Source organism: Argiope bruennichi, chromosome 8, assembly GCF_947563725.1.
Source record: "Argiope bruennichi chromosome 8, qqArgBrue1.1, whole genome shotgun sequence".
Classification (NCBI taxonomy): Eukaryota; Metazoa; Arthropoda; class Arachnida; order Araneae; family Araneidae; genus Argiope; species Argiope bruennichi.
The window spans coordinates 71,682,625-71,697,813 of NC_079158.1; the positions used below are offsets into that span (position 1 = coordinate 71,682,625).

General features: G+C 28.1%; 1 protein-coding gene and 1 pseudogene across 1 annotated transcript; one reads left to right on the top strand and one right to left on the bottom strand.

Moving 5' to 3' along the window:
• Nucleotides 1–828: 828 nt before the first annotated feature.
• Nucleotides 829–3,872, bottom strand: LOC129981134 (peptidyl-prolyl cis-trans isomerase-like 3; annotated as a pseudogene).
• Nucleotides 3,873–4,375: 503 nt separating this feature from the next.
• On the top strand, nucleotides 4,376–6,534 carry LOC129980661 (GA-binding protein subunit beta-2-like). The gene is made up of 2 exons (XM_056091041.1): nucleotides 4,376–4,747; nucleotides 6,451–6,534. The coding sequence occupies exons 1-2, from the start codon at nucleotides 4,376–4,378 to the stop codon at nucleotides 6,532–6,534; spliced, it is 456 nt and encodes a 151-aa protein (XP_055947016.1).
• The last annotated feature ends 8,655 nt before the right edge of the window (nucleotides 6,535–15,189 follow it).

Genomic DNA, 15,189 nt, shown 5'->3' on the forward strand with positions numbered 1-15,189 from the left:
AGCTTTTAGAATCTTAGTATGGTATCAAAGATATGTATTTCAATTCTTAATTACACACATATACATTACTATAAATAGTTGAATTAGTCAAGCAACTATTTTATCTGAAGTTAAAAGAATGTTTTGTCTGGAAGAAACTGCTAATAAATCAAAATTATTGGATTAATCTCTACTAATGACAATATTATGGGGAAAGGTGTCTCTGTGGATGCTAGTGGTCTACAGATTAGATTGCTTAAACTAAAACTGGCAAACTTGGAATATATATATATAAAATTAAGTAAAATTCTGACCTATTTCCTCAACTACTTCCAAAATTATAATACAAAAATTATTTTTACATCATCATAAATTAGTACAATTGAAAAATACATTTTTTCAATTGTACTAATTTAATATTCATGCATTTTTTTTTAAATTTTTTACAATTTTTCAAAAATATCTTTTTGCTTATTTACAATAGATTACACTGTTATTCTGCAATTCAAACCATTTTAACTGTTTCATAAAATACTAAATCGGAATTTTCTTCCATTGTTAAAAGCTAAACGAAAAGGATCAGTTAACAAGATGAATAAAAAAGTGAATTTAAAGTACTGAGAAATTTAGATGAAATGTGCATTTTCTGTTTTCAACAGCATTATGATGTCATGGGAATGGTCTTCATTAGAAAAGTTCATATATAGAATGAACAGATGTAAAACAATACAGTTTTAATGTCTAGAAATTTAGAAGAATGATAGGCATTAATTTATATCTAAAGGATTCAAATGAAATTCAATATAATCAATATTGCTGGAAAACCAACTGGTTGCAAAAGGACTGGTAGTGATTTAATAAACTTGTCTTTATTATAAAAATATACCTTTATATATACATAAACTTTGAGCAGAGGTAAACTTTATTTTTTAACAATCAATACTTCATTTTGCAAAAGAATTTGCATGAATAGTAACAGAATTGAGTCTAGTATCAGTTAAAGGTCGAAACGTCTTTGAATTGTGACAGGCAGTTTTTTCTAATTCACCTAAAGTCTCTAATCCATCAATGACCCTGTAAGAGAAAGCATAATCAATATTTTAATCATAGAGATTAAAAAAGAAAAAATTATCTTTAAAAATTAATTTTTTTAAAAAAAATCTGAAATTTTCATGTTTGAATAATTATTTATGTACAACTTAGCCTTCTTTTTGCATTGAAAATATATTTGAATCAATTTTATATGATTCAAATATATTTAAATATACTTGAATATACATGATTAAATACATTAAAATATATTTAAATAGATAATATTACAACTGAGAAGATGCAAAAATTAAACAATTTAAAAATTAAATTTTCAAAAAGATAATTATTATATTGTAAAGAAAAGTTAATGCAGTAATAATTCCAATAAGAAAAGGTTAAATCAATGTATTTAAATTTTTACAATTAATTTATTGTCAAAAGAGTTAAGAAATTTCTTCAAAGGTATAACAAAGCTTGATTTGCACATATAATAAATTGGCAATGATTTTAATTAATTCATCAGTAAAATTCCAACTTACAATCCAAAGACCATATATTTCATATCTAAGTGAGGTTGTTTAGCATAAGTTATAAAAAACTGTGAACCATTGGAATTCGGTCCATTATTAGCTACAGATACTATACCTCTGGTATTATGCTAGAAAGAATATATTCAGTAAATTAAGATATAAAATTAGAATAAACAAGAGTTGGAAAAAACATTTAGGAGCTGTAATATTTATTGTGAATAAATATCATTATAAATACTATATAGACTATTTCTTACATTTCAGTAATAACAAATAATTAAGATTTTAATTATTCTGTCTAATTCTGAATACCACCTATTGCATTCAAAAACTCAAAAGCTCTTTTTAAAAATTACCTTTAAACGAAAAATATTTTTTATGCAAATAAAAGTGACTAATAAGAACAGAACTTTCTAAATATCCAGTTTTAGATTTATGGAACAATATTCACTGCAGCAAGTGGCCTGTTTCTGATGAATATTTTTGCAAATATTTCATTAAGTTTCCAGTGGTTGAAAAATAGAATCTTAAAAACGACTAGCTAAATGCCAAAAATATTTTTTAAATATAAAAAAATACTATTTAAAGGAAAAATTAAATAAAACTTCATTTCCTTCAGATATATTAGAATGAATAACTGACGCAATAAATATTTTACAATAATTTATAATTTTAGATCAGATACAAACTATGCATTTTATTTTAATTGATAAAAAAAATTAAAAAGCTTAAATATTTCAAATTAACATCAAATATTGCTATTTCTTTCATCTGGAAAATTTTGAAACAAAATTGTACAACACGACTGAGTTATTCCTGAATATTTTAGTTCATGACTCAAATATTCCTGAATATTTTATTGCATCAGAATTTATATATTTTACAATTGTTTAGAATATTTAAAGATATTTAAAAGAAAGTTAAATGATATTTAATGTCAAGCGTTTTGAGTGAAATTTGATTGCTTATTGCCAAGTAGAACTGTTACTGTTTATCGTTTCATTAGTTTGTTTTTTAATCATCAAAAGTTTTCATTTTTTCAATAAAATAAAATTGTGCTGTCATAACAAAAATTCAAAAACTATTTAATACACATAATAGTTACTCACACCCTGATACACTCTCACTCACAAACTACTTACACACACTCTGACGCTGTTCTAAAGATGAAGTTGATGATATTATTTCCCTGTTCATGCCATGTTTACAGTGGATTAAAGAAAATATTTTTCAACTACTCAGATATTTTATATTTCCTACCAATAAAAATATCCCTTCTCATGCAAATCTTGAGTGGCAACTGTAAAAGCAACCCATGCCACTTACAGTACAAATAAGAAATGTGGTGTAGGAAGCTCTCTAACCCTCGTTTGAAGAAAATTGCTTAAAATTGAGAAATAAGTTATATGAGAATAAGAATTCACAAAGGTGCTTAGTTTTAAGAAAATAACAATAAATGTGCTTTCTAATAATCCGAGTTCTCCCTAATTCTCTCTTAATCATACCCTAAACAAATGCAGCTTTTCAAATTTTTGAATTTAGATTACCATAGTACTGACTATTAAGAAAGTAAAGCATACATAAAATTTTAAAAATACATAAAAATCAAAAAAGAAAAATTGTACCTTCAATTCATCTTTTAATTCAATCCTAAAACTTTTTAGCCAATATACTAGTACCTCCTTTACCAGTTCCTAAAAAATATCAATTTAAATTTTTAAAAAACAGCAAAATATCATAACATTAAATACAGTTTAAAGGATTTTTTTTTAAAGTGAGGAAAAGTTTTATTTATAACAATAATATATGCACAAAACAAACCATTGTTTACATGTTGCATCACCAGTTTGAACAATGAATCCCTTCACATTTCTATGAAATAAACATCCATCATAATACACACTAGCACAAAGAGCTAAAAATTTTATAAAAAAGTTCTACTTCATATTGAGAGCCTAAAACAGTATCTTTGAAAATTTAAAAAATTCAAAATGACAGATATATGCAACTCTTTCTTCGCATGCTTTGAGACAAAGCTCACAAAATATTTCAATTTTTATGCCTACCCCCTAATATACACATTTCACAATGATATTAATTTATACAAATCATACATTTTGAATTTTATCATATGTTATTGTGCACAGAACCAAATAGAATACACTCAACAGCATCGAAAATAAAAATGGAAGACAGTGCCTAGATATGAATAAAAAAACTGCAGAAAGGAAGAATGAAAATTCTTTTTCGTTTTCAATCTCTATGTTCTAAAATATTCATATATATGTAAATCTATCAACTATGTGTAAATCTTTAGTTTTAATCATGATAGAAATGCATACCATTTCTCTATTTTATTCCGATATGTCACTGCTCTAATTCAAAAATATAATTAAATCTAAGCGATGTAATGAAACGGAATATCTCAAATCCAAAATATTTAATTTGAAACGAACCTCCTTTTCTCAGTTATGTTCACTTCACTTCATTTATTTAGATATACAAGGATAATCCCGGAAATAAGGCAATGATGCTGGTGTTTCAAGGGCCAAACGCCTAGTAGCAGACGTCTTTGGTTTTTTAAAATAATTCATTTTTATCCGATGCATATCGTAAAAATCAGTTATATTTTATTCTTTTCTCTTTTTTTTTCGATATTTTACAAATAGTTTCTGCCTCCTATTAATTTATTTCGGTAGAGTGGAGGCACTGCGAATATCAAAAGCTAAACAGAACACAAACTGTTTGTTTACATGTGTTGGGATGATAATTAATATTTTTTCAAAAATTATTAAAATTTACTAATAAAGCAAAAGTAATATTTCACATTCAAAATGCCCATTGAAAATGCCATTCCTGTTGAGAATGAAAAGCCACTTCTAATACATGATGTTTCAAACGTCGAAGATTTGAAAAAATTGTTACGCTCTGGTGCTAATATAAATGAAAAGAATAAGTTTGAGGAAACTCCTTTACTTAGTGCTTTACGTCGTGAAGTGGGCATTCAGATTATTAAGGAATTTGTGCTTCAAGGAGCTGATATGAATGCAAATGACTGTTGGGGAGTTACTCCACTTTATTGTGCTATTGCAAGACATGCAAAAGATTTAGATATTGTTAGATTGCTTTTGGAAAATGGAGCTGATATTAAAAGTGGAAAACGTATTTCTGACCGGTTTTTGGATTATACCGTGACGCGTAATCCAGTATGTGCCAAACTACTCATTAAATATAAATTTCTCAAAAACTCTCATTTAGTAAAGGACTTTTCTACAGCTGTAGACAAATCTGTAAGAGACTATTACAATGAATACAGAGTTATTGTTGATTTAGATTTAAAGCGTTCATCATATGACTTCTTGGCTACTTATTTAGATGAATGTGCTTCGGAAATACTTCAAATGAAATCTGTCTATTTGTGTGATTCGATTACACTTTTAGATTTTGTTGTTACCAAAAACCCCTTACAAACTCTTGTGAATACACAAAATATGCAACAGATAATTAATCGAATATATAAAGAGTTTACTGTAAATAAATATAAAATATATGAGGACTTAGTTGTTAATCGAATTGGTAGACAAAATTTATTAAATTCTTTAGAAAATAAATTTATTTATTCTAAATTGTGTAAATCAAATCACTGTAACCAGAAAAGAATTATTCTAAATTTGGATTTAATGTGTTACATTGCTAAATATCTGAGTGATATTGATATATTCAATATTGCAGTAGCATTTTATACATAAAATTTTCTTTGTATTATTATTCTTCAATAATTTTCTACTGATAAAATTTGTTATTCGAAAATACATGTAGAATATTTTTGAAATAAAACTTTACTTAGAAATTGTGACCAAACATAGGCAAATATCTTTATATAAATGCTCTCATTTTATGACCAATTTCTATCCTGACTGATATGTCATGAATCAGATTTTTGTTTATACAAGCTATAACACAGTGTATAAAGCACAATCACTTGATCTATGGATTCATAAAAATTTTATGTAGTAAAAATTATATGTACTTTACTATTTGTATTTTAAATAAATATGAAACAGTCAATTTTGCTTTATTTTGACACTCAAAAGTTGATTTTTTTAAGTTCTAAGGGTGGGTGGTTATTAACTGCACAAGATATAATTTGAATAAAAATGTGGTTGTACAGGATATTTAGTGTCAACAAAATAGCTGAAATTTTTGTAGAAGATTTTATATTTGAAATGCAAATGTTAATTTAGCTTTCCTACTAATTTTAAAAATTTATTTACTTCTCTATAAAATTATTTATATCATTTATTAACTAAATGTATATTTTTTGTTAAAATATATAATCAGCATTTTATTATAGAATATAATATAATTGATATTAATATTAAATATATATATAATCTGCAGAAATAAATAATTTTATTAAGATAACTTCTGGAGTATCCATATTTTTTTTAAGTAATTATTACACAAACACAATCTTCTGAGCCTCTTATTTATTATATCCAATAACTCATATACCAGAATTTTTTAATTATGTACCAAAATGTAGTTATATATCTTTTTTTCTCTTGAATATATGAAAATTTTGTTTATTTATCTCTGACAATTGTAATTTCCTTTTTTTTTATAATAAACTTTATCAAATTGGCAATCATTTTATTTTTGGACAATCATAAAATTTCTTAATTTGAATTAATGCCAAAGATTTAAATTAAATACTTTAATTAGCAATTGAAGAAACGAAAAGAAAATGAACAAATGAGTATATGTGCATGAGAAGTTAAGCTTGTCTGGTGTGACACCATTGAGAAATTGGATATTTAAAACTTTAGTCATTTAGTCAAGTAGGATAAAGATTCAAGATTAATCAAATTGCCTAGAAATAGCACTTGAAAATATGTTAACTCTATAGCAGTGTTCACACGAGGCCAACTATGACCCAATGAGACAACCATTTGCCATTGTTCCATTGGGGTACGTGATGTTCCTGAGGTAGGCGCATCCTTCCATTGCACGCAATCATTGGCCTTGTATGAACACATCTGATCTTGGATTCTAGTGCCTCAAAAGGGTAGATTTTCATCTATGAAATTCCTTCAGAATGATAACTGGAGAATGACACCTTTTGAGCTATAATTGAAATGCCTATCCAGTTTTATACTGTAATAGTGGTGGATGGGCTGTGGTTATTATTTGAGGTTTGAATGGAGGGATTTTTTAATTTGTTGTTATATTCTAAAATAATATTCACCTGTATTTGAAAGATTTTAAGTTCATTCTTTTTCGTGTATGTGCACCTTATCGCTGCTATATAGTTAGAAGCAAATTTAAAAAAATAAAATCAGGATAGATGAAGCAAGAATAAAATATTATCATCAACTATATTTCACACTGTAGGTTCTTTAATTTTTTTTCTTAAAAAGTGTACTGTTTACTTATCATGTATGAAAAAATAAACTTCTAATGATAAAAATAAAGTTAATTTAAATTCACAGTGACTCATAAATTGCCTCATAATGAAATATATATATATTTATATTTGGATAAATTCCTATGTATTGTGTAATTTTAAATGACAAGAAATTTAAATGGTAATATATATATATATATATATATATATATATATATATATATATATATACAAGGTGTCCCACAAGGTATGCAGCATCAAATATTTACAAATTCAGAACGAGAATTCAGATCAAAACGAGTATTTTGATGTATAATGTAGTAGGTCCCTGAATAAAACGTCATAGTCTGCTTAAACTGTTACAAATAAATCAAAATACTCATCTTGATGTATTCTATCCAAATTTGTAAATATTAGATGCTGCATACCTTGTCGGACACCCTGTATTTACATGTCTTCAGTAAAATTGTTTGTAATATGGTAAAGAGAAAACTGTTTTATTTATGAATATTTTCTTATTCTTTTTATAAGAATACCAATATTGTTTTCATTTTTCACAGGTAATTCATAATTGAAAGACATGTAATTTAAATGAATTAATTTTTGTTCCACAAAGGAGTTATATGCTTTTACATAAATTTTAAATTAAATAATGGCTTACTGCTTTAGAAAAGGCGTTTTCTGGATTTTTTTTAGTTAAATATGTAATAATGTAGTAGTTAATGTATGTAGTTAAATGTGTAAGATTACGCATGTATATTTTTTAATTTTTGCATTTTCTAATCAAAAAAATGAGGTGAATTTTCTTATTTTTTTTTCTCTTACATATTCAGAAATATAATTTTAATAACTTTTAAATCTGGAGAAATTTTATTTTAAAAAGCAGAGACAGCATTCCTAAGAGATATAAAAGGACAAACTGCTTTATTTCAGTTCAAAACTGTACAAAATAGTATCTATCTATCTATCTATCTATCTATCTATCTATCTATATATATATATATATATATATATATATATATATATATATAGGCCGAAGATATTTTATTGATAATATAAGCATATATATAAGTATAGTTATAATATTAGCATATTTAAGATATAAGCATTTTTAGAACTCGTACTGACTTAATTAAATAAAAAAGGTGCAACTGGATCAAGAAATAAGGGAATATTTTGGAATGAAATTAATATGGGCTGAATTAAGATAGAACTTTGGAAATTAATTAGCATTAAATTAAATTTTAAAACATCATTACTTATATATATATTGTATTTCATTTAGAAGAAAGCATTTTTATTTTGAAGAGACTGCATAATAATATTAAAAAATGCATTAGAGAAGAATATTATTTTACAAATTATATACAATTCTTTTTATTAAAATTGAATACATCAATTTTTATTTGGTTTCAACATTACATTCACAACAGATTTTTATTATAAATCTTTTAAATATGATTGTAATAAAGTGTGCAAACCTTGAAAGTTAAAAAAAAAAATACAGTGATTAACAAAAACAAAATGGCAGTTTTTGCTTTATTTTGCTAAAACTGTTTAGTACATATTTTGACTGCCATATATATCACGTCTCTCTCTCTCTGTGTGTGTGAGTGTGCGTGCAAAAGATTTTCAATAGTTTCAATAAAAAGAAAAAATAGAAAAAAAATTCGCTTTATAAAGTTAGAAATTCTTTATACCCTATACCAGGGATCTCGAACCAATGGCACGCGGCACAATATTTTGGGTACGCCAACCATCAAAACGGTTTGCAATTTAGTTCAAAATAACAAACTTCACTATGAAATATTACGAACAAACGCGACTGATCGGTCGCGGTTAGCATATACCCATTCCCTACCTAATATCGTTAATGGAAAAAAATCGGGCAATATTATTGATTCACACCGTCGCGCACTCTTCAAAGTGAGTGTGCCGTCATAATATGCGAACTTCGATGCAGTTTCAGTTCGTATTGCTAGGATTGTAGTTCGTAATTTCCGAAGGACGAATTTGGAGTCATCTCTGGGAGCACATTCATTTGTTAACATCTCCCTTTAGTTATGTGATGGACTACAATTGCTAATGATGCAAAATATGTCTACGATAGCATAGTCAATTTCTTTGACACAACTATATTTTAAAGTTTATTTGTGTTATATTTACGATTTTTAACATGGCTAGTTTAGCAAAAACACAAAAAGTACAAGATAGTAAGTGTAACAGAGAATTTCAAACTTGGTGGACAGAGAAATATGCCATGATAAATAAAGGCAATAAAGCGGCATGTGTTTTATGTTCTGGAACAGTGGTATGTAGAATATCGTCTGTAAAACGGCATTTTGAAACAAATCACAAATCCTTTTGCCAAAAAAGCGAACAAGAGTAAAAAGAATTAATTGCAAGAGCAATAAAAGACAGAAATAAACAGTCGACGTCTATGATTAAATAAGTTAGCAAAAATTGTCATACAAGCGCGGAAAGTTACTCGGCTGCAAATATCATTGATCGACATAGTAAACCCTTTCAAGAGGGAGAGTTTTTGAAGGAAGCCTGGTTAGCATGTGCATCCTCATTTTTCAAGGATTTTGATAATAAAGATAATACAGCGCATCAAAGGTATTCCTCTGTCTAGAAACACAATAAAAAAAAGAATCTTAAAACTGACCGGAAATACATCAGGTCACCAAAAAATAACATTAACTCCGCTCCTTTTATATCGCTGCACTAAATCTTCACGTTTAACTGTTTTCTCGATATTATGTAGGAAACATCATTAAGGAAGAATTAATTGCGATAACATGGTTGCTAACAACTACAAAGGGCACAGATATTTGTTCGCCTGCTAAAAATTCGCTTGCTGAGAAAGAAATTGATTTGGAAAAAATTGTTTCAGTAACAACTGATGGTGCTCCAAATAGACGTAGGGCATTCGATTCTTGAATTCCATTGCATTATTCACCGACAAGCTTTGTGGGCTAAGAATTGTTTAACATCTCTTGTTAATGTAATGGCTTTAGTGATAAATATAGTCAACCACATATCGTCGCAGGCTTTAAATAGGCTAAAGTTTGATACTTTGTTGGATGAAATCATCTAGGTGTATAATGGTGAAGAGGATTGATTAATCCATAATGTTATTTGTCATGATCTGACTCCATGTAAGGGTTTGGGAAACAATCATTCTCCGTTTATACCAAAAAATATATCTATTCGACACACAACACGTCTTGCTTTCAGTAATGGCTTTCGGAGAAACCAATTCAAAAGTGGAGTCGAGCACATGAAACCAAAGTGCAGGATCCGGCTTTATGAATGGCGGGATTACTACCGCCGCTGTTTCAGGTGTAGTCATATTGACAAGGAAAAGGAAATTCTCAACGAAATAGATTTAAATTAAAGTCCGTGGTCACCACTGAAGAGGATTGATTAATCCATCATGTTATTTGTCATGATCTGACTCCATGTAAGGGTTTGGGAAACAATCACTCTCCGTTTATACCAAAAATATATTTTTATTCGATACACAACAACATCGTGCACTCTGTCCCTCGGAGCTACTCTGGTTGTATTTTACCGCGTTCCCTGAGAGACGGGAAACTGAGACATGTTGCGCGTTCAAGGCCATTTCATGATTAATGGAGATGAAACGCATATCATACTTTGGCGCGCTTTGTCCGAGAGAATTAGAACCATCGCTACAATGGTTTATGATTTATAATAATCTTCGTTGGTTGAGCCGAGGGAACGTACTTCAAAAACTTGACTGCTTGGAAGAATTCAGACTTGTTTCTGCAAAATGAGGGTGAAATTGATCAATACCAACAGTTGTTGGATGTTATGTGGCTTTTGAATTGAATGGCCAACATTTCAATGAATTAAACGTAAAGCTTCAAGGAACAAATAAAACAATTATAGTCATGATGGATCTCATTCGCGCTTTCGGTGCTAAACTGCATGTTTCCAGAAATGATATTATTGCAAGAAACTACAAATACTTCCCAAAAATTCTACAAGTTTAAAAAAAAAATGTCAAAGATTTAGATTTTATAAGCTTGCAGAAAAAAAAAAATCAAATATTTATATGTATTTGAGAAATCTGACGAAGACAAAGTTATTCAGGAATTTATTTCTGTCATTGATTCTTCAATGAAGGAATTTTCATCGAGATTTTCACAGTTCAAAGAATTAGCGGAAACACTTAAGTTAATTATGTAACCTGATGTGATTTCATTTGATAAACTGAACTTGTCCCAATTCGATTGGTTGGAAACTGCAGAATTTGAAATACAACTGATTGAATTCCAGTCTAGTACAATATGGATTCAAAAATTGATTGAAACAGAAAGATTAACAAGCAATATAAGTAAAAATGCCATTAACAAAATTTTGGTAACATGGAATTCGATTCCAGACACATTTAACTGTTCGAAGAAGCTGACTCATGCTATTTTAACCGTATTTTCATCTACCTATGCCTGAATAACATTAAAGACTCGCTTAGAATCCGTTTGGCAGATGACTCAATTCAGCGTGCATTCTGCTAAAAGTAACATCTTACAACCCTAATATAAATTATTTGTCATCTAATCTGCAACAACAGAAGTCACACTAAGGTTACTTTAGATTGAATTATACATATAACTAAAATATATATATATAATGAACAATGCATTTTTTCATAGTATATAAAGAGTTTTGAGTTGTTAGTACTTAGTTTTATTATTTTTCCAATAATCACAATTCAAAATTATTTGACGGCGCGTCTATACCTCATTAAACATTTCTTTAGAAAAAATGGCACGTTGATCCATAAAGATTCACCATCCCTGTTCTGGACAAACCTGAAGCCCTTACAAATTTTTTTAAGTAGTAATTCTTTACGTTTATAAATAATGTTTAATTTTTAATAAAACGATTGAGAAATGCAATTTTATATCGCATAGTCAAAACAGAATCAATAATAAGAAAGACAAATAATATCAGTCGCCTATCACCAACCAATGGCTCTATTCAATCAATATTTGTCTCAAACGAAAGTTTATGATCTAAAAGTGAGTCATCATGAGTCACCTGCCCTCCACACTTCTGTTTCCAAGCGAAAGAAAAGAAAATACTACCTCTCTCTACATTCTCCATGAAAGATCATGATTTCAAAATATCTCATTAAGGGTCACCTACCTTCCTCCATTTTCTAGAGATAACGAAACAGAACTACTTCGCCGAGCGCTTTCTTTGTAGAAAATCCGTGACACACTTCGCCACTGAACCGATTTTAACTTTAATTTCATACGAAAGCCCAAGACCCTTGTATACGTCATCAATAGTCATTCTCTCCCTTCCTCTAAATTTCAAAAAATGCTTTTTGTATAAAATTTAAATAAAGCCAAGAACAACAAGGTCTGATTTCGCTAGTTTATATTACCAGCTTGACAATTTCATTACTTTGAAGTATAACTAAGAAGGTTGGACGCTCTATAAACTTACAAATAGTATAACAAATAATATTTTGCCAACCTTTACTTATATTTTTTTTGTCATAAGATTAAAAAGAATAATTAGATAGGCATCAAATTAGATAGACATGATGAAATCAACCTACAGATGAACTGCAATTACTATCATATGTTGTTGTTTCTAATGGCACTTGTCATACACAAGCCCACTGACTTTAGAAGTCAGTAATTTGAAGCCAAGGGCGCGTCTCTTGACTTGACGTCTTTCATCATCTAGGGCCAAAAGCGCGACTTAGCTACACACACGTCACGATCCTTTTTATGGGGAGGACTTCATTCATCCACTCATCCATAGATCGTAATTTAGACCTGAATCAGAGAACGATTACCCCTGATTCAGTACCCCCAGTGGTATTATTCTCGACATGGAGAACTTTGTAGACAGATTTTATTCGTGCGCCGGCCACCACACAAACGGAGAGTCTTCGGCCGGCGAGGTTCGAACTCGCAACCCAAAGAACGCGAATGCAACGTCCAACCAACCAGGCTATCCAGGTAACTGCCATATGTAATTACTTATTCATTCATAAAAAAAATAATTTTATTTATAAGCAACATTATAAAATAATAAATTATTTATAGATACAAAAAAATCAGCACATAAATCAGTTCTTTCCACAGTCTTATTCAATAAAATAATCTCAAAAACTAAAATTTAAAAAAAAAGAAAGTTTCACAATTCTGACTAAAACTGACAGAGACCATAATACTACTATTCTATATCGACGATTTTAGTCATTTTAATGGCCATTGTGAGGAAGATCATCTGCCAATCAATATGTGGTGCTTCCTTAAAGCATCTATTTATTGGTATAAAATAATGAAATTCAAAGTTTTTTAATTTGATCCGTTTGGATCATGGTAGAAAGGAACTTCTTTCGTTTAAAAAGTCATCTGTCAAAAATATTCCATTAAATATGAACTAATAGGAACCGTACAAAAATTTAAACTTTTAAATTTTGTTAACAACATATATATTGACTAGAGCAACATAAAATAGAAATCATTATGTCACTTAGAGCATTCTTTAAATGGTAATGTATATAGATTTAGAAATTAGCTATTGAGCCAAGATTAGAATGGGCACCTTGTAAATAATTATTTAAATTTCTTGGCCTGGTGTTTAAGATGATAAAGTAATTTAATTCCAAAATCATAATTTATGTGAAAGTATAAGTATGAACACCATTGCAACAACATGCAAATATGACTTCTGTTAACTCAAGTTGCTTTACACAGTTATTTACTTTAAGCATTACATATGATTAACAAAATCATAAAACTGCTGGGCTCATATTAACAAAACTTAGAAACATTACTATCTACGCTAATATTTCAGCAAGGAATTGTAATAACAACCAAAGATTAATTGCAAAGATATGGTCAAAGCTTATTTTAGCAAAATGATATTTAATATCTAATTAATTTAATGATAATTCTTTGTAAGAATTTTTAATTAGGAATGTCACAAAGTCATATTTATTCATGAAAAATAGAATAAATGTCCATTATATGCTCTGAAATGAAATATATCTTACATTTTTATAATTACGATGAAGATTTTTTTTTTGTATGATAATGGACAAAAGGACATAATTTTAATTTAAAAACCAACAAATCTCTATCTATATAAAAAGAAAAATTATTGTAGTTTAATGAAACAGATATGATTATGTTTACTACTTTATTACATTAAAAATAAAACAAAGTTTTGTCATTTGTTGTACTAACATCAGAATAAAACAATTCATAAGTAATTTCTTTGTATGAAACTATTAAAAGGAGGCAATTCTGTAACTTGGACATCAATAAATTTTCTGCTTCATAACAGATCACAATCTCCCATAATAGTTATTGTAGCTTTTATAATTTTAGTATGGTATCAAAGATATGTATTTTAATTTTTAATTACATACATATACATTACTAGAAATAGTTGAATTAGTCAAGCGACTATTTCATCTGAAGTTAAAAGAATGTTTCGTCTGAAAGAAATTGTTAATAAATCAAAATTATTGGATTGATCTCTACTAATGATAAAGATGAACATATGGGGGGGGGTATCTGTGGATTCTAGTGCTCTACAGATTAGATCGTTTAACCTAGAACTGATAAACTTGGAATATATATGTATATAAGATTAATGAATATATATGTATATGAAATTCTAACACATTTCCCCCATAATTTCCAAAATTATTACAATACACAAATTATTTTTCATCATCTTAAAATTAAAAATTCCTTTTTTTTAATTATACTAATTTAATATTCATGCATTTTTTAAAAAATTTTACAATTTTTCAAAAATATCTTTTTGATCATTTTTTATAATTGATTACACTCTTATTCTGCAATTCAAACCATTTTAACAGTTTCATGAAAACCTGAATCGCAAGATTTTCTTCCATTGTTGAAAGCAAAACGAAAAAGATCAGTTAACAAGATGAATAAAAAAGTGAATTTAAAGTACTGAGAAATTTAGATGAAATGTGCATTTTCTGTTTTCAACAGCATTATGATGTCATGGGAATGGTCTTCATTAGAAATTTCATATAAACAATGAACAGATGTAAAATAATTAAAATAATACACTTTTAGTGTTTAGAAATTTGAAAGAATGACAGGCATTAATTTATATCTAAAGGATTCAAATGAAATTATATATAATCAATATTTCTGTAAAACCAAGTAGTTGCAAAAGGATTGGTTGTAATTTAATAAA